Source organism: Ischnura elegans, chromosome 4 (genome assembly GCF_921293095.1).
Source record: "Ischnura elegans chromosome 4, ioIscEleg1.1, whole genome shotgun sequence".
In the NCBI taxonomy this organism is placed as follows: Eukaryota; Metazoa; Arthropoda; class Insecta; order Odonata; family Coenagrionidae; genus Ischnura; species Ischnura elegans.
Window position 1 is genome coordinate 72,831,670 of NC_060249.1, and position 18,952 is coordinate 72,850,621.

Sequence of the window (18,952 nt, forward strand, 5' to 3'; positions counted from 1 at the left end):
GGAGAATGGGACAGACAATAAATTGAACAAACATAGCTTGAGAGATTCTAAACGGAAACGGAAGGCAGCCTTCACCTGCCGAAGGATTTTTATTCCGTCTCTGAATACATAGCATAAGAACACTTAAACTCTGAGCAATGCCATCTCGATTAAAATTTGAATTCCTTTCGCATTGTGAGACCCTACATAAGTACATATGCATACCGCCCTGTCTGCAGATATATTTGTTCACCTCCTGACAATAACCTACAAAGTTTGAAACCGCTCAAGTCTTTAATGAATACTGTGTAGGATACAACAAAGTTTAATTATACAAAAGATACAACCTTTTAATCCATCATCTCGCATTGCTAGAACATCATCGCTAGAATGAGAATCATTTCCTACGAATGAGTCTACATACTGTTACTCAGTACAATCCAATGTGAGGGACAATGCTTATAGGTTACTACTACCCCTTGGACGCATTAGGCAAGACATGAACGTGGTGGAACTACAACATATTTGCAAGCGTTACGTCTTAAAGTTTTAAAAATTCTCGTTTATTTTCGAGGATAAAATGATGTCATTGTGGAGGAAAAAACGTTTAGAGACCAAGATAGATGGGGTCAATCGAAAGATTTGGCCCTAAAAGGCTTTGATGAGGTTCTAGGAAACTAAGGTAATGACGGAGTGTTGCGATTGAAATGCCCTCCACACAACATTCAACTGGAGATCGGGCAGCCTCTGAAAATTCTCTGCTACCGCCGGGATTTGAACCCGAGCCAACTTATAAAACTGGCCTTAAGAGTTTGTTTAAAGATGTTATTTACATCGCGTGAAAATAATTGCCGTCAGCTTACCTTTCTCGTAGTTGACCTGCCTCTCCTGCTGCCGGGCGTTGTCCGCGGCCACCTTGAGCAGCCCTTGGATGTTCCTCAGGAGGGTCTCGGTGCTCGAGATGGCTCCGCCGGAGTCCGGCCCGATGCCGACGCCGTTCCCGCTGCCTCCACCGCCGCCTCCACCGCCTCCACCGCCGCCACCGCCGCCGCCTCCACCGCCACCTCCGCCCCCGCCTCCGCCGCCGCCCACAAGCGTCGAGTAGTTGAGGGCGGCCGCCTGGGAGGAAGAGGTGCGGTCGCTGCCCGGCACGCTGTTGGCCACCTCAGCGGCGTCGCTCAGTTCTGCATCGGAATCGAAGGAAGAAACATATGATTAGGGACTGATCAACGGGAAATAAGAAAAATTAAACATTTTATTGCTTACAATAATAGAAGCCAGCAAAATTTATTATTTACCTCAGAATATACATATAACCTTCTCGACATTTTTGGACACGACATAAGCATTTTTCGTCTTTGAAGTGAATATTTATTTTTTTAATCTCTGTAGGATACTGATTCTAAGCCGTGCAAAAATGAACTTTGAATATTTTAATATTAAAACAAGAAATTATCAAATTTCACCCATTATTTAACATAATGAAAGCACTTGTCTTTTTCACACTTCTTCACTTCTACCGACCCAGACACATAATGCCAATTTAAAATTCATATCAATGCTCACTCATTCTTCGCCATAGTTTTGGTCACTGCTATTAATTACAGCTGACATCAAACGCTACATGAAATGAAAAGCAGAGGTAATGTTGTAGTGCTATAATTAATAATGACCATTATCGCTATTTAGCACCAAAAAATGTCCATATCGATACCAGCGTTATCACTGAAATGATTAATCAAAATGATTGGCCTTAACGGAATAAAATACGGTAAGCTTAAGATAAATTCTACCTATAATTATTTATAAATAATGCTTCTAAATTATTTTAAATATACCGATCAGTAACGAGTGAGAGGAATCACAAGTGGACCAAACCTTGTCGAAATCTTCCATGTTTAAATGCAACCCGGAAAGTGTAACATCCGTTTCGTCTTAGCGGCACAACAGTCATGGTCATCAGTATTTCATCCGAGGACCACGGTAAATCTCTTCTCTTCGCATTAGTCAAGGGTTTGGAGTCGGACAATTATCGGGATCGCTACCTCTGGGTAGAATCAAACGCAGAGGGCCATTACGATCGCAACCGCACCAACTAATGGCTGCCGATCATACCTTTCTCTCTCTCTTATTTTTTTATTTCGCGGGGCAAAGGACGTCCGGCGCAAACTGAACTGAAAAGCAAAGACCGGGAGAAGAAGAAGAAGACAGCGCGTCCTTGGACACTTCCCTTTCATAACACGGAGGGGAGAAGCAATTGATTCCGACTGCCGACCGCGTGTGATGTTCGCCGCCGCCGCCAGAGCCGCCAAAAAGCAGCGCTCGCACACTCACGCAAAATTCTTTCTGCTCCGCCACCGTCCATTTTTTTCTGCTCTCTCTTGCCCCATTTCATCCGTTCTTTTCTTTTCCATCCCTTAGTTTTTTTCGTAAACTCTCCGCCCGATTGGGGAAGTGATCGAAGGAGATTCGTAATGGACCGAAGGATTTACAAGAAACTTTCCGCCGCCGCACACGACGGATAGCTTAAGAGTTGTTCCTTCAATCATTCATGCGATGTGCTAGCCTTATATTAAGGCATATGTCACTATGTGCAATGCGTCAGTATCATATGTTAGTATGTGTCCATTCGCTCCTGTACATTTAAGGACTTGACTCCATTCTCAATGGAAGAAATACATTTTCCATGAGAGCAATATTATTAGTTAAAAGCCTTTCTATCGATCAGCGCACACATTTATAATGTAGCATAGTTTCTTCGGAAGTAAACTTTAATGTATGTATGTATAAAAAGGGTGAAGTCGCCAACAACTACCAATACTGATGTTTCCGTGGGATGTCTTGATGCGGAAGAACGAATGTAAGCTATAACTTTTATAGACCAACGCATAGAAATATCACATGTGTGTGTTTCATCATAGCTTCTCCGTTCTTTTCTAAGAAAAACTATTGATTAGTGAGTGCGTGTAATAGAGAAGTTGTTTGAGAGGAGCAGAAGGTGGTCAAAGAAAGAGGAAGTAGGTACCCTTCTTCTATCTTTTGCTAAAAACCTTCAATTTATCTTAATGTAAAAGCCTTATTGACTTCATGGAGGGGAAAAATCGATTTCCATTCCTTTTCAATTGCTACATTACTCCCATTATTTTATTCACTAACGCTCGCTTATTTTCCCTCCGCCACGTGGGGGGTTGAGGGAACACGCACACAATGTTTTGTTTCCATCAAGAGTTGCACGCGTCGGATATTTTTTCTCGGGCTTAAGCCATTTCAGCAATTTCAATTCTTTCCCTCCTCAACGGCGCTCGACGGCTTTTTATCATGCGGGCGTCCCGTGCTCGGTGCCCGTGGCCGAATTCACTTTGACGGCGTAGGTGATGGTGGCGCTGGTTGGCTTCCAAGCCCGGGAGCGTCCTTGCGCCTAAACAAACAGGTTCAAAATGCACTGAGGACAATAGGTCGGGTCGTACGCAATGGACTGTATATGGTATTCGATCATGGCAGGAACAGGGCTGCTTGGTAACGTTCACAGCACGCATACTTTGACCGAAATATTATGCGTTTTGAACGGAATACTGCCATTGAATGCATCATGGTAAGTCAATTGGTGCGAAAAATCCACAGAGAAAAAATCCTTCGCCTTAACCGGGATTCGAACTCGGATCCTCCGATTTCCGGTTGGGTGCTTTAGCCAGTGAAGCTACCAAGGCGTCATTCTTCCCTGTGAAAATTTGAGGACTATACTGAGGTGGTATGGACTGCTGAGCATATATTGCGACAAACAGTCCAAATCATGCGCAAGCTCCACAGCCGAAAGCAAAGCCCGAACTTTGACCACATAGAGGCGGTCCCTCCTGACTAATTTAAGAATACCGCGGCAAGTCCCGGTATTCTTAAATCACTTCGGGACTCGAGAGCTAAAAGAATACCACTCCATTGATATAAGATCGTAGACATTCCCGACAAATGCTATTGATAAATATTCTCGGATTTGGTACCGGGTAAGGCTATTTAAGGCCAACGTTTGTCATCTAAATCCTTAACCGGTGCCAACTCTAAGGTGATTTGAACACCCCATTATTCTTAATTCAGGGCTTGATCAATACTGACCAGCAAAAATGGTACCAATATACTATGCAAGGGACAAAAATTTTCAAATTTAATTGCTGTGATGGGGCACTTTTGACAGCGCAAGTATACTCTCGATAGAGAATCCAGTTATTACAACATCCGTGTCGCAACCAGAAAACAACCCCTCATTCGCCCCTGGGTCTGCACAACATCTAGAGGAACCGGAAAGGCGTCCTATCACCAATGCCGACAGACGTGGCGACTCCTCAATTATTTGGTCTCGGTGACTGGCGATTTTTAACACACATATCCTTCCCTCTTTCTCGCCCGGTGTAATTTCACGCTTCTAACGCACAAGGCGCCGTGGTCCTCTTCGACGTCTCCTCCCATTTTCACCGCCGAACAAAATGAAATGAAACTTGAACAAAAAAATACGTATAGGCGTCAGAGGAGCCGGCAAACGTTTTCGAGCGTGTGTTTGAGGGGACGTAAACATGGATAACGAGGGCGATGAGCCCACTCCCCCGCATTGTTAGGTCATTTTTGTTTGACTTTCCCTTCCAGACTCATTCCAGGCAGGGCGACCGTCATTATCATCCTCGTGGCCTCAGAGCCATTGTATTGAACTTCTTTTATGCAGTTCACGAAATTCCATTCGCATAGTGGCTAATCATGAACGTCACACGAGTTTGGTCACGGTTGCACTCGTGATTAAAACAATTTCTAAGGAGACGAAAAAAGACGAAAGTGGATTTTTTTATGGCTTCTCAGCATTAGTGTGAGTGACGATCAGTTTATAAAAACTAAAACTTTAGCCTTTATTCTTGGCGCTCCAAACTTGGTATATAAAAGTTCTAATTATGAATGAGTACGTGATACCAAATTCTTACAATATTTCCAGATAATCGCTTCAATATATATAGCATTCCCTGGACTCTGTATGGCTGGCTTTAAAACTTTAACTCCTCTATTTTCAGCACATACAGAGTATACTGGTGCAAGACAAATGTACTCTCATCCATGATTGTGACACCTAAAAACGTTGGTTAAACCAAAACTAAGTGGTCAAAACTGTTTTACTCTTTAGTAGAATGACAAATTTACAATAAGATAACGCATATTTTCAAATTAGAGAAAAAATAACTCATTTCCAGTCCAAAAATTCTTCCCTCTAGTGAGTAGAAAGCTCCTCCTCATGGGTAACACTGGAAAACCATCCCCATAAAAAGTTGAAGAAAGTAAAATTTCTCGAGCACGGAGCATGTGCAGTAGTATTCAATCAATTTCCATGCATTGCCCTTTCCAAGCCCAAGTCAACAAAACGTGATACCCCATCGCGTTCACCTGCCATCAATCTCATTAGACCTCAAAACCGAGAGCCTTTTGCGGTCTTTTCAGTGCTTTCTGTGACGGAAGGGCGAGAGAGAGAGAGGTAGTCGGGAGATGAACTACGAGACTAATGCAGGCATTCAAATCGCCCGTTCCTCCCGCAGACCATCCGGCAACCGATCACAATGAATAGGATTATACCAAGGAGACAGCGAAGTTTAAATATTTTATTATTTCAATGGAAATTTTAAGAAAAGCAGTCCTTTTATTTCCGTTCTGTCTTGGCTACGGTTTGAAAGCAGCTATCGTCAGTTAGTATAGTAGGCCATAGTACGAAGATGCAACACTCTCAGCTGATTGGCTAATTTATACGCTAACTTGGCCTAGTAACCACTAATAACTATCATAATAAACGCCTTTGACTGCTTCGTGGTCTGCAAACTGGCCCGGAAAGCTTGTACAACGAGGTTCAATTCTCGGTCCAAAGAAATTTGTTCCTTGACAGTTAATGTGGATTTCATCGCCGTTCACGCGGCAGATTAGAAAATATACTGCGCTCCGAAAACACATTAGCATTAACTTCAAGATTCCTGAAACCATTAAGATTAACCCAGACCAATAACCGATTCATATAAATGATTAATAATCGTATGGGATGAGATAGATGTAGAATTCACCATCTAAATGCTGCCGCCATAATAGAGTTTTAATATTAATATTATTGTTGTAATTTTATTAATGTTATTATTTATTTTATTACCGTTTCAGTGATCTTTTAGTAAAGTTAATGACTTCTCATCAAAGTAGCTCTTTACTGTTGTGTTGAGTTTATAAACGTTTTCAGCGATGATTTTCTTAATTGAGGGGATGAGAAAACAAGAGGTATAAGTGATTTTTTTCTAAACAGGGTTGGGTATAGTTAATTGTTTAAAGAAATATACAAAAAAATTGTTGACAAGGGACACGAGTGAGTCTCTATTCTGTACTAACATCGAGTGGAGTATAAAAAGCATTACTAAATATCTAATTGATCTCCTTTGTTTTCTTTACATGATTTCTGTGCCTAACTCTGTTTTGAAAAATGAAATCACATGTAGCCCTTGGCTTCTCACCCACTCAATTGTTGTTGTTATTATTAAATCGAATGTATTTTTGGAAATGGGGCACCGAAGCAGTTTCGACCCAGAAATACTCCATTTTACCAGTGAAGGAAGGAGGATGGATGCCTTAGAAATTCATCTTTCCCAACCCATCCCCTTTATTACTCAAAACCCTCCCAAATCCCCCACCCCCACAACCCACTTGTAAAACTGTGTCCCCCCCCCCCCCGGTCTCGTCCAGTAATTACCAATCCCAGCTTGAAGGCAAACCTCCTCCCCCCCACCTCCACATTAGCAACACAGTATATATAAACCTGCTCCCACCACATATTTTCTGTATTTAATAATGGTGTAATAGCCGAAACCGGTCATAAAATATAAAATGTTTATAAACTTGTGAAAGAAACAAAGTATCTTTTATTATTAATATTGTTATCATTGTTGTGTACAAGAATTGCCATGAGAAAAAATTCCCCTGGACCGGGAATCGAACCACAGACCTTTGGCTTTCCGGGCAACTGCGCAGACCACTACGCTATCCAGGTACTTTAATTCTCATGGCAATTATATAATGAGCCTCGGTATAATTGCCATGAGAATTAAAGAACCTGGATAGCGTAGTGGTCTGTGCAGTGGCCCGGAAAGTCAAAGGTCCGTGGTTCGATTCCCGGTCCAGAGGAATTTTTTCTCATAGCAATTCTTGTATATTTCACCGCCGTTCACGCGGCAGGTTTAGAAATATTACACATCATTGTTGCTGTTGTCACCCGTGCCCTCACCGTGGTCTTTCTCGTCCTCGTCGTCCACGTCGCTCACGGGCTCGTCGTCTTCCTCGTCTTCGTCGTCGTCGTGTCCAGCCTCGCTGCCGCTGCCCGCTCCTCCCACTCCCGGGCCAACGCCTCCTCCTCCGCCCGAGGACCGCTCCACGCCCCCCTCGCCTCCCCCGCCGCTCTTCGACAGGTTCAGCACAGGGCTGTGGCCGTTTGAGGAGCCTAAGCAGGAAACAAAAAAGAGGAAATAATAAGAGACCAACAAAACGACGATTTCAGCTGCTTTGCCACTCGAGAGCGGACGTTTGCGGTTCGCGGCCAAACGGAGGGAAAGACAAATCAGCTTCGATTTCAGCCGTGTTCCAGCTGCAGCTAGCATTCTATACGCGATAATTTTTTCCAGTGCGCCGGAGTGGTCTCGAGCGGGGAATACTACCAGGGAGTAATGATGATATACTGTATCAAACCACTCTTATGCCTCATTTTATCATTCTGAAAGACCAAAAGAATATGTGCGTCTATCAATGCTATGCGGGATCAGGTGAGTTCATTAATTCTTTAATGAAAAGCTGGTTTTTCGCGTGATTTAATTGGTTTTTCTAATGAATTACATTTTTCAATGAACAATGTATTACGGAATTTCAAACTACCTAATCCATATTTCCAAAAGAGGTACAAAAGAAGATATGTATCAGTGCGACGTAAGATATAGAAGAATGAAAACATTTTGAATAAAAAACACTTCCATTGTGAATGATATAACATTAATTGATTTCACAAATTGCTTTACATGCACAAAAAGTGCATCAAAATATTTCGAATGAAAGCCAACTTCAAAAAATTAAAATCTGTTCCATATCAAAACTAGTAACTTCTTGACAAATTGTAAAATAAATCGTTGAATTGCGGAAAAGGTTACTCCTCAAAATCTTTTATCGAATAAGCCCTAAATTTCAAGTTTACGATCACTTCACATAAGCATGATGCCTTTTTGACCAAACCTATATTGTATATGATAATATAAGAATTGTGTACATCAGCCAAATTTTAAACCATACATCATTATGAATATAACTCACCAATTAGCACCTTAAGACAAAAAAATGTCATTTATCATCGGCCTCATAAATTATACCAAATCTTTTCTCAGATACAACCCATAACCTTGAACAGGATCCCAGAGGCAATTACTGGAAGAGAATAGCGCACCGTGCTCAGGGAATTAAAAAGGAAGTCACAGCGATAATCGAAAAAGCAATTCTTGGGAATCGGCGCTTAGGAAAATTGTCCGGAGACAAAACCTGGGAGGAAGTTCGGGGCGGAAAGAAGAAAAAATGCGGGGAATGAATTAGTAATGCGGGATTAAATGGGTTCCGCTTGCGAGAGAGAAACGTCGGGGGGGGGGGGTGGGAGGGGATAGGAGACAGTGACAAAGGGTGCCGAGGAAGCCATTTAATATTAATGCCATTCCAAGCGCCAAGCGAGGAAGGGAGAGGGCGGTAGGCGCCTGGAGACACCGGATCTTCTCAAAAGTCACGCGATTTTTTCCCCCCTTAAATTAGTCCAAGCCGGAGAAAATGCGAAATATTCTCTCATCGCACGGTGGCAGGATATGAAGACGAGGAGAGTGAAAAAGATTTATTAGGAGAAAAAAAAATAAACGTGGAGGCCAACGCAAGGAAGAGGACGGAAACTGTGGATTACACCCACGCATAAACTAGGCTCCTCCCCGTCAACCACCCCGCTGCTTTCTCGCCATCTCATTTCCTTCTGATAACCTCCTACGTAAATATATTTTTGATCACTCTAAGGTATCTGTTTGCCTCACAACCGTTGCCGATACACTAAGCTAATCCATAACTATAATCCGTTGCACTAGTAGGTATAGGATATTTTACAATCGTAAGTATATTTTCTTAATCTATTGTAAAGCTTACTGTCACTTAGACCACACATTATTTATACATTTTACGAGTCTTAAATTTCCTTAGACGTTTTCTCAACGTTCCTGTGAGTGAGTATATCTATAATTACTCAAGGTATATGTAAGGTAGTGAACTGTACCAGTAAAGTCATGTGAAATATACTAATATATTAGTTAACCTGACAAAGTAATTTTTTTCAATCTCCACAATGGAAAGGTTTCACAAAGTTAAGCCTGAAATCATCAGCTATATTCTTGAATCCCTTTTTTAGTTCCAAATTAAGGCAGCGCAAGAGCATGGAATCATTTAAAAGCTGCAAATACTACGCCTTCAGACTACATCATACTCTGCCTAGTCGATCATTTACAAAATTCTTCCACAAAACTTCAATGTCCTTTCCTTTCTTTGATTCCTACTCCTACACCGCATCCATTTTCATCCTATTCTGGAGACAAGACCATACGTATGCGTCTCAGATGTCACGTTCAGTTTGCCTATTTGCAATATGATAATCGGCCTAATAATAATATGATAATGGAATTTTACACGCTTGATATCATTAGGGCACACTTCCTTATCACATGAACTAATATCAAATGGGGAAGGAAAAGGAAAATTCTTTATAAAGAACAAGGAAAATTCTGCCTCCACGCTCTCAGCGTTCTTTAAAATATCAGAGATAATATGCGCCAAAACATTTTGTGAGAAAATAATAAATGTTCCGGACGGAAGCTCGTAATTTTTCTTGACAAAGAATTTTACTCCTTTAAGAACATTAAAAGCTCATAAAAATATCAACGTTGACAAATCAAGTAGTGTATTTCGTTACTTAGAAAAATGGCTTTATATCTTAGATTAAAATGATGACAAAAATCATTCGTTATCGTACAAGGATTCAAACGGCAATTCTTCTACATGTATTTGAATTATTTTAACGGCAAGCGATCTACAGTGCAAGCAGGTTTTCCAGATTTTTTAAATCGAAAACTAAGCATCTTAAAAGGCTGACGGATTTATCAGGATTTTAAATCTACTTTGCACAGTGCATACCCTAAATCGTTCATAATTAAAACCTTTTATTTGATCTACTTGCATATCTATGAGAAAGTGAGAGCTGGACACCGTGGGGGGAGTGCCGAAAGAAAGGAAAAATAAAGACGGGAGAGGATAACGAAGCAAGGAAGAGGGGGAAAGATGGAAAAAAATTAAGCAAAAAAACTCGGTTGGCGCCCGACGCGGAAGGCTACAGTCTTTCGCCACGCAAAAGAAGCAAAACGCCCTTTTATCGCCGGTAAGGACAAGGCGCCGTCCTTGCAAACTCTTCCTCTCTCCGCTCCTCTTGTCTCTTTGACCATACCTGGAATCGGCCTTACCCCTTAGCGAAGAGAGATTTATGCTCGGCTATCCTCCACGCCCCTTCGGCTGACCCACCTCCTCTCCCTTCTCCTACCCCATACGTGACCACCACCCCCTTCCCCAATCACCGCCTCCCTCCCCCCATCAACCCCCGATATCCAGCCCAGAACCTCTTCTCCAGTCCGTGTCAATTCGCCTGAACGTTTCTCCTACTTGCATCAGACAATCGAATCCTCTCATCGGTCTTTGCATAAAGCAGAGAGGCCAGCAGCTCACAAGTGAGGAAACTCGGGCCCTAGCCCGCCTCATATGCATTGGACATGCATATGAAGTGGTCTAGGGTTTATGCAAATTTCTCCGAGGGTCGTAGCATGCTCTATTTCCCAAACAGAGATATGGCGAAATTTTCGCTCCGTTAGTTTGACGAAATTCTATCTGTAACCGCGAAATTTTTGAGGAAAAATGATCACGGCAAAAGAGGTGAAATGTTTGATTTGAAAGTATTCCGAGTTTTTCTCTATTTTCCACCAGAGTTCACGGAATGATGATGGATTAAAATTTAATGAGTCTTGACGCAAAATTTCAAAATCGATGATATACCTTGCCCAACCAATGGATACATTTTCTGTACCTGAAATAACGTAGGCATGTCAAATCTAGTCTTTATATATGGTTCTTAAGTAATTTCAGGGAGGAGAGAAATTAATTTGATCAGGACCAAGTGAGTGCATTACTAAAAACATTAATTTTTCCTTCATGGAGAAGTCATTTAGTCGTCATCACATTCGACCTGAAAACGCTGACTGCTATGTCAACGAAGCTGTTGTCAACAAAAGCCAAGGGACGCAAAGATAATACGAAGAAAATGCAGATATATTGTGATCAACGCCGCGAAAATCGTAGAACCTACAAGAAGACTAGATGTTATAATCATCTCATATCCGTGAAATAATTATCCACTTGTCTACTTCATATACGTATATCCTCCATAGAATCCCTCTTATAAATAACATTCCATTTTTGTTCGGGGTAACTCAGTTATGCTAATGTTGTATATTTTTTTATCTTTTGTTTTGCATTTGAGCTCAACCACTTTGTCGTTATTGAGGCGACGAATGATTTTTTTACGTTTAAATTGCATTTGAAAATTTCAATTTTTATTGGTGAGGTAAATCAGTTACCCCGCACAGCTGTTGACGGGAATAAAAAAATTATTTATTGTATGTGTGCCTGGATAAAAATTGAATGCAATAAATTTTATTATATTATAACTCCAATAATGCCAATACTCTATATGATGGCACCTTTTGTACTTGTTTTTCCATAGCATACTAGTCAATTTACAGTTATAATAGCAAAATATAAAATATTCCTGCCATTTGGCACAAAATCAACGTAAAAAACCTAAATGTAGCCTACAATGTCTTTATAAATTATACAAAAGAAGATATTATTTCAATAAAAAAGAGCCATGGTGTTGAATTACAGGAAAAGCTAAAATATAACATATAATTTATGAATTATAAATGGGTTACTTGAAATACACAGTCGTTCGCGTGAGTTCTATTCGCGGATTATAAGGCACAGCCACGGAAGGGTTAAAGGAACTGTTGAAATAGATGAAAGATTTTGCGGGTATATGTTTTTTCCCTCTAGGAAGATACTTCGGATCCGATACGAATTCAAGTGAGCGGGCACCTTGCATCCAGGTTAGAATTGACGCTGGACTCCAAAGTGCAGGTGCTTGGAAGCCCAGAGGCGCAATCGAAACGTGTGCCCGGGGAATTCCAACGCCCGACACACGCAGTTGAGCAATTAAATTTATAGGCCCGGGGGGTCGCGCGATGCAATGCGACGATGGCGATCGTAAAAAGACAAAACGACTGCGACCGGATTTGCAACTTATTATGGTTTTAATGGCACGATAAACAGGCCTAAAGGCAACATTGTAGCACATTAGCGTGAGGTCCGTTTCAGCCGACTCGTAAAAAAAGTAATGATTAAGCTTCCGCAGCAAGATCGTCGCACGTAATTGACCATCGACTGCCGAAGCATGAATTTTTATCCCGATCGAAAGATAAAATGGAATAAAATGAAAGCGAGAGTAAAAAATGCCAAGAAGCAGCTTTTAAATGTGGTTAAGAGGGCAAAATTTACAGCAAAATATGGTGGAACAGGCTCCTATGATGAATATAAAGTGTTTCAAAGAACTTTTCACAATATCAACATTTGATTCTGAAGGATGGCCACATCTAACTACTTATTTTTAAGTATTCGACCGGTCAAGATAGGTTTGCATGGAGCATTTTTTTTATCACTCCGACCGGTGTACTTATCCAATTTGTACTTTCCTTTCTGAATCACGATAAGGCTCACTGCATTTCATTCTTAAAAGCCATATGCTAGAGAATGAAGTATGTCAATCATCACCATTATCTTATGTGATCAAATTGCGTATGAAGTATGAAATTTCTGAGAGAAAATTGAAGAGAAAAAAAATAAAGGGGACCAATCAGTTAACAAGTTGTTTTAATAATAGAGTTGAAATGTCAATAAATAAAATTTTGCTGCAAAATCTCCGTAATTATCCATCCATTGATGACATTCAAATTTTTATCCTAATATATGATGGGAATGTAGAATAGAATGAAATGAAAGTTAATCAAAAAATAGCAAATAGAGAAATTGAGGCGAATGTCACATCCTAGGAGACACCTTGTGCCCTTCAATGGGATATGTTTGCCTATCGTACCTGCAAGAGCTACAGCTTCGTCATTTCTAATATACTTCGTTGCACTAAAAATATCCTGGTTCCATACCCACTCGTTATAATTGCCTTCCCTAAGCTCAAACCATTCCTAAAGCGTCATGCAAAAAACCACTCTCTGATTCTCGGTAAACACTTCAATACTCTTTAGCGTTTCTCTCACTTCACTCGGAGTTTAAACTCATGCGGGTACTTAAGACTCATTGCCGAGGTAAAATTTATATCCTCCTCGCGGAGCGTAACACATTCCTTCCCTGTCCACCAAAATAAGCGACTTCTCTCCCCGCCCCCCCATCCATATCGAATCGGCACGACCTCGGCGAAGCAGGCGCGCCTCCCGAATCCTGGGCGACCCCCAACCACCGCCCGTCCGACCAAGATGCAATCTCTCCGCCCTGTCTCGCTCCCGGGACACACACGAACATGGCTTCATTAGTGTCGGCGTCCAATACACATACATACGTTGGCAGCGGCGGCGGCAGACCAGAAGAACGCGGGCATCGCCCACATAGGCCGAAGGCGACCTCTGGCCTCCTCAGCTACTCTCCTTAACTCACTCGAGTCACACCACTTCTCCCACTGAACCACCTCCATGAGCACCCAGCTTCCTCTATAATAGCCTAGCCAGGGCTTTTAGCCCGGCTTCTTCGTCGCCATGCGTTAGCTATAGGTAATATTAGCTCGCAATAAGAATATAGTGCAACAATCGTAGCAAGATTCGCTCATCATTTCGAAAAATTGAGTAATCAAGCGCTAATAGCAACCAGAATAAACGTTAAACTTATGAAAACACCACGTTATGGAGACTACTGAACGTAAATGGTCTAGAAAAATATCACTCAACATGACTAAGATTCAAACTGGAAATATTATTTCAAAAAAGGTTAGTTACCCGTAATAGGGTTAAAAAATAAACATAGATGGCCCTCTTCATGATGGAATGGGAATGAGTGTGAATCCCAGTTGGGGGACACTTAATTAATATTACCGGCGGGAATCGGGTGTTGAGGTTACTAAAGTGAATTTCTCATCTTTGTCAATATTTTTTTCTACACATTTTATTATTTGAAACATTTTCAGGAACAGATAAATTGCCACTTAGAATAATTTTTTAAGCAATTATGGACCGAGTCACGAAGCAAAAGTTACATATGATGGTATCTCTGAAATGGCCGCTACCAATAGCCATACTCCAGGATTCACTTCCTTGCAAAAGGATTTACTACCATAAAAGGGAGATAGCAATCACTATTTTATAATGAAAGAGCAACTGCAAGCTACGCCAAATTATTTTAACCGCACCGGATTTTTTCATTGAAATGAAACAGGTGAATCTCATTAAAACCGATAACCGTATCCAGCGTCCCTTTCTGCACCTATTTCTTCGGAAATCTTTTGCCGGCTACTGAGTTCCGATACAATCAACTAGAGAGAAAGAGTAAAGGGTTCGGTCTGGTGTTTCATTTCCAATGGGAGTGATTTATTCAGCCTTGCCCTGTTGAGGCAATGAAACGATGAAAAATGGGGAGTTCATAAATTAAAATCTTTTATAGCCGTCGCGGGGATAGTAAAAAATGTCAACCGCGGCATCTTAAAGAAGAAATGTGACTGTTTTCAAACTATGAGAAACGGATGGTGGAGAAAAACTCGGGGAAGAGTGTTCTATCCGAGTCCAGGATTCTTAGAAGGGAAATTTTCAACGCTTAAACCACGAGAAATCTAAGTCTTTCTTTTTTCACATCACGTTTAACGTTTCTTTAAAGGTAGGAAGTTCATAAGCTATAATTTCATGCTATGTGATGAAGTATCAGCACGAACATTACTGCTACAAATGAGTCTTTTTCATCAAGCTCGACCCTTACTATTGCGGCTGACTATTTAGCATCTTTTTCATTCCACATGAAAGCGTTCGAAATCATGAGTAAAACTATGAGACGAATAACATCGTTTCCCTTCGTGCCAAATTGAGGACCTTGGTTTCCAAGAGAGTAAAGCATTTTGCTATTGACCAAAGAGTCCCGGGTTTAGATCCCGTAACCAACAAATAGGCATACCAACAAATGACCTCGCTAAGTGAAGTAGCTACGATAGGGGAATCAGATTGAAATCGGATTTTTGTGGAATTACCACGGTTTATGCCGCTCGGAAAATGTTTCTCCAAACTGAACTCTAATTTTCCAACATAAAATTTACAATAAAATAAGAACACTTAAAAGGTCAACAATCGATCCTGTCAATTATTTATTATTTCATTAAAATTTATTCGGGCCAGGCTACTCGAGTTAAAAGAAATTGGACCGGAAGACTTATCCATGTTAAGAGTTTTTTCAGTTCATAAAATTGCATCCGAAATTTCGGTAGTAAAAACGTGCCATTTTTTAAATCAAGAAACTAAGAGAATTTTTAAATAATTTCAGAAGCAGTACCACATTAATCGTTTAAGTGAACTGAGCTCGACGCCAGTGACGAACAAACGAACTAGTGAAAAACAAAAGAAGGGGTGAAAGCGAAAGAAAGATGTGGACTCCGTGGAGGCTAGTTGGTGGTGGCGTGGGCCTCCCCTCGAGTGCTCCTCCGCCCTCTTGGCGAGCGGTAAACACCATAACTCCTTCGGATTTCGATATGGGCAGAACACGCGAACGGGGAGGTCTTAATAGTCTCCGGAGGAGCCGAGGAAGAAAGGTCTCGCTATGCAAACACGTGGCTCGAGGTGGGATGGGAGAGGTGGAACGGACGGCCAAGACAGAGATAGGGACAGGATGAATGGGATGGGCGGCCAATTGATGGCTCCGGAGGAGAGTTTAGAGGAACAGGGGGAGGGGAGAGAGAAGATGTTTAGGACTGGTAAAGGCCGTGCGTTGGATTTGAGGCCGTGAAGTTGAGGAGATACCATTGAGTTACACCGCGGAAATTGAGTGGGCAGCCTGTCCAGTACCCAATGAGACAGTGGCGGAACTATGGGGGTAGTGACGTAGCCAGAGGGGTCCGGGGGTCCGGACCCCCCCCTCCCCAGAAATATAAAGACATAATTATTTTCCTTCATAAAAGAAAACAAATTATTGAAAAATCATGAATTTACAAAATATTTCTTTAACAAATGAAGTTTTTTCGATTATGAAAAGTGTTAAAATTAGTTAAAAACCCTCTATTTAGTACCCTGTTTTTAAAAAATATTCCCTCCTGGTTTTGGATCCCCCCTAACGAAATTCCTGGCTACGCCACTTTACGGGAGGGGATAGACCCCCCCCCCCCCAATAAGCCTCAGAAATTAAAAAAATATTTAAAGCTATGGCCTAGTTTAGACTTGCAATAACTTCATCTGCTTAAAGTTCAATCTTCAAAACCAAAGTGATGCAAAATATATTACTAGATATGTCATTTTTCAAAAATTTGCCTCCCACCGTTGCCACCCCAGGCCATCCCATCCCCCCAAAACATATTCCTAGTTATGCCACTGCAATGAGATATCTCTGTATTGCTTAGAACAAGTGACTTATACCGTCCTCGGGAATTATCAAAAAAATATTTTTTCATGCTAACGAATCAATCTAATGCATGCGTTTTAAAGCATGGTTTCTGTGCAGTATCCAATGTAGTATCTCAGAATTCAGTCTTGTTTTGAGTAAATGACTGACTAGGCCCCCGGGAATTATCAACAAATAGTTCTGATATTAAAGAATCAAGTTAATAAATACGTTTTTAAACACGGTGACTAATAATTTTTCCATGAAATTATGAAAAAAATGAAATTAATCAGATAATATGAATATGAAAATATCAACCTCCTTACGTAATAGTGTTCGAGTACCGAAGTATTGTAAGAGTAGCCTTAAAAATCTAAGGTTTCGCATTCCAAAGGTGGTCGTAAATACTTTATCCTGAAATTCCCATAAATATGGACATCAACCACACGCTGTGGAGTTCGAGAGATTTCGCTGTGGCTCTGTACAAGGTCCATCAACACACAAAACGATTTTTAATATCTATCCGTTAAGCCTTGGCCATCGCTGGATCTAATTCTATTTTTTTACGATATTTTAAAAGTTACAAGTGAAGTACTGAAATATGAATCAATTATGGCATTGGTCCGAAGGCTTCGCTGCTTGAAGTTCATGCTTATCTTAGCATTGAATATGGGTATAAATCGAGCTTTAGCTGGAAAAATTAATTCAAATAATTAAACTTGATTAAGTAAATTATTAATAGAAAACAAACATTTCTGAGGAAAAGCAATTTGGATCGAACCATAGCTAATCATAAAACTGTATATTTGACTTATAAACAGAGATAAATGCACTTATTATGTCATCTGGGAAATTTTAATTAAATGAATCGAATCCCTTTCTTTAAATTCCAAGCAACTGTGAAAAAGCTGGCTCTAATAGGTGAAAATCGATCGGCGGAATGACTCTCTACTTTTTATTTGAAATTATAAGATGAAACGCTTTTCTTCTTCCCCGCTAACGATGGCAATGATGTTTATCATCTGCCGAGGAAGTTGAGAATTAGAATGACTCAACGTTCTAGGCTTTTAGACCATCTTATGCCTCCCATAAACTTTCAACCTGCCAAACACGTTGGGTTCCCGTTTCCCAGTTTCTTGCCGCTTATGACCCCCCATCCTCACCTTCCACTATCCCTATTTCGACGCCGTTTCACACTTTAGACTCATCATCACTCACACTCTGAGTCCCCATCCACACCTTGGCCACTCAGCCTACGCACCTGTAGGACGGCATCCACGAGTGAATAAAACTGCCCAATGGAGAGAACACGAAAGAAATTGTTTCATCGGTAGTAATAATTAAAACTTTAAAATAGAAAAAGTGAAGTTTTGAGTTGGAACTGAAATGCTAGACTTTACCTTCCCAAGCTACATTGACGTATGAGGAAAAATTAACCTTCAAGATGGCGTAATTAACGTATATCTTTTGCGTGGAAGTGCGTACGTTTTCCTTTCAATTAGATAATGTTTCAACGCATTAATTAATTATTAACAATATGAATCATCAATGATCGTTCATGATCACTGCTCTCGCAATATAATTTTAACATAATTTCTCAGTTAAATATTTCCCCATAAAGTTCAATTACCCATCGTAGGCAACGTAAATATCGGCAGAAACACCGGTGGTAAAAACTATCTCCGGCGGTTACTGCCCATCAATCTATCTGGGAACATGCCTTTGCCGCGTCTTCATATTAAACATAAACAAGAGTGAATTTTGCTCTCTGCGCAGGAGAAACCAAGATTGAAATGGCAAAATTCTAAATCAATTAATTGGTCGAATTGGCTGACAACACGGATGATTCTTGTTTTCGTGTTTTTTTACCGGTTGCAAACATAACTTCCACAAAGCTTAGTGATTATTAAGAAGGGAAGAATCCGTATTTTAGAAAATATCTGTTTATTAGCTATCAATTTGATTTCTCCTTGCATTTCCCACAATAACGCTCAAACAGTGTTGTTACGGATTTTGGTTACTGTGTAGCTACCTTGCGTTATATGTATTTACTCAGAGCTCTCGCCATGGAATAAGCATTGGACTGACCGCTTTGTTCTCTTCCCTTTGCCCCGCTATGATCCCGATGACGCTCCCAAAACTAATGCAGGTCTCGTAGGCTCGCTTTGTTTTGCGCGCCTTCCAATGGTCCTGC

General features: G+C 40.9%; 1 protein-coding gene across 1 annotated transcript in view; it reads right to left on the bottom strand.

The window, feature by feature from the left end:
- The window catches only part of LOC124158166 (transcriptional regulator ovo), a 773,475-nt gene that overhangs the window by 245,602 nt on the left and 508,921 nt on the right, over positions 1-18,952 (bottom strand). The window contains exons 7-8 of the mRNA XM_046533350.1: positions 7,256-7,468; positions 843-1,163 (exon numbers count right to left, since the gene is read on the bottom strand). Of these exons, the coding sequence (XP_046389306.1) occupies positions 843-1,163; positions 7,256-7,468 (534 nt within the window). The remainder of the gene's footprint in view (positions 1-842; positions 1,164-7,255; positions 7,469-18,952) is intronic.